At 63.1% G+C, this 1945-nt stretch overlaps 1 protein-coding gene across 1 annotated transcript in view; it reads left to right on the forward strand.

The window, feature by feature from the left end:
- Positions 1 to 1945, forward strand: part of LOC119588096 (carbohydrate sulfotransferase 4-like) — a gene marked incomplete at its 3' end in the record, with an annotated part of 10849 nt that overhangs the window by 6814 nt on the left and 2090 nt on the right. Inside the window, 1 exon segment of the mRNA XM_037936804.1 lies at positions 615 to 779. Within this exon segment, the coding sequence (XP_037792732.1) occupies positions 615 to 779 (165 nt within the window).

The raw sequence follows: 1945 nt of genomic DNA on the forward strand, positions 1-1945 counted from the left end.
TATATATGTTTGTCGTCAGCTTTATCTTCTCGCGTTTGAGGAAATAAAAGATGCTAGTCATTTTCTGCATCGATATTCTCTTGAAAGTGATAACGGAATTAAAAACAAAAATAATATTACTTATTTGAATATAACAGTGGTAGTAATAAACAATGATTAAAATGAGGAAAACGACAATAAGAATCATGATTAGAGTATTAGTGATGTTAATGATGATTATCATAAATAGTCGGCAATTATAAGATGATAAATTAGTAAAGGCAATAGAGTCATATAATAATAATGACGATAAAACAACGATGATAATTGATTATTCTCCCTCTTCATCTGTAAAGAGCAAAGTTTTCATCACCCTTTTTCTATCACTATCTTCATCCTGCTCCGCCTCCTCCCTTTTATTATGTTCCTCCACCTCACCATCCTTCCCCCCTTCCCTCCCCCGCCCCCTCCCCCACCGCCCCCCTCCCTCTCACTCGCCGCCCCCCTCCCTCTCACCCGCCGCCCCCCTCCCCCACCACCCCCCTCCCTCTCCCCCGCCGCCCCGCTCCCTCTCACCCGCCGCCCCCCGCACCCTCCCCACCGCCCCCCTCCCTCTCACCCGCCGCCCCCCGCAGGTGATCCGCATGCGAGTGGCGTGGCTGAGCGACCTCCTGAGCGACGGCGGGGCCTCCGTCAGGGTCGTGCACCTCGTCCGGGATCCGCGAGGGTCGTTCCTGTCGCTCAGGAGGCAGGACATGAGGCAGAAGAACCCGAAGGAGTGGTGTCCGGCCATCCTGCAGGTGAGTGGGGGGTGGGAGGGGAGGAGGGAGGGGTGTCCGGCCATCCTGCAGGTGAGTGGGGGGTGGGAGGGGAGGAGGGAGTGGTGTCCGGCCATCCTGCAGGTGAGTGGGGGGTGGGAGGGGAGGAGGGAGTGGTGTCCGGCCATCCTGCAGGTGAGGAGGGGGTGGGAGGGGAGGAGGGAGTGGTGTCCGGCCATCCTGCAGGTGAGTGGGGGGTGGGAGGGGAGGAGGGAGGGGTGTCCGGCCATCCTGCAGGTGAGTGGGGGGTGGGAGGGGAGGAGGGAGTAGTGTCCGGCCATCCTGCAGGTGAGTGGGGGGTGGGAGGGGAGGAGGGAGTGGTGTCCGGCCATCCTGCAGGTGAGGAGGGGGTGGGAGGGGAGGAGGGAGTAGTGTCCGGCCATCCTGCAGGTGAGGAGGGGGTGGGAGGGGAGGAGGGAGTGGTGTCCGGCCATCCTGCAGGTGAGGAGGGGGTGGGAGGGGAGGAGGGAGTGGTGTCCGGCCATCCTGCAGGTGAGGAGGGGGTGGGAGGGGAGGAGGGAGGGGTGTCCGGCCATCCTGCAGGTGAGTGGGGGGTGGGAGGGGAGGAGGGAGTGGTGTCCGGCCATCCTGCAGGTGAGGAGGGAGTGGGAGGGGAGGAGGGAGGGGTGTCCGGCCATCCTGCAGGTGAGTGGGGGGTGGGAGGGAGGAGGGAGTGGTGTCCGGCCATCCTGCAGGGAGGAGAGTGGGAGGGGAGGAGGGAGGGGTGTCCGGCCATCCTGCAGGTGAGGAGGGGGTGGGAGGGGAGGAGGGAGTGGTGTCCGGCCATCCTGCAGGTGAGGAGGGGGTGGGAGGGGAGGAGGGAGGGGTGTCCGGCCATCCTGCAGGTGAGGAGGGGGTGGGAGGGGAGGAGGGAGGTGTGTCCGGCCATCCTGCAGGTGAGTGGGGGGTGGGAGGGGAGGAGGGAGGGGTGTCCGGCCATCCTGCAGGTGAGTGGGGGGTGGGAGGGGAGGAGGGAGTGGTGTCCGGCCATCCTGCAGGTGAGGAGGGGGTGGGAGGGGAGGAGGGAGGGGTGTCCGGCCATCCTGCAGGTGAGGAGGGGGTGGGAGAGGAGGAGGGAGTGGTGTCCGGGCATCCTGCAGGTGGGTGGGGGTGGGAGGGGAGGAGGGAGGGGTGTCCGGCCATCCTGC

Source organism: Penaeus monodon, chromosome 23 (genome assembly GCF_015228065.2).
Source record: "Penaeus monodon isolate SGIC_2016 chromosome 23, NSTDA_Pmon_1, whole genome shotgun sequence".
NCBI classification, from domain to species: domain Eukaryota; kingdom Metazoa; phylum Arthropoda; class Malacostraca; order Decapoda; family Penaeidae; genus Penaeus; species Penaeus monodon.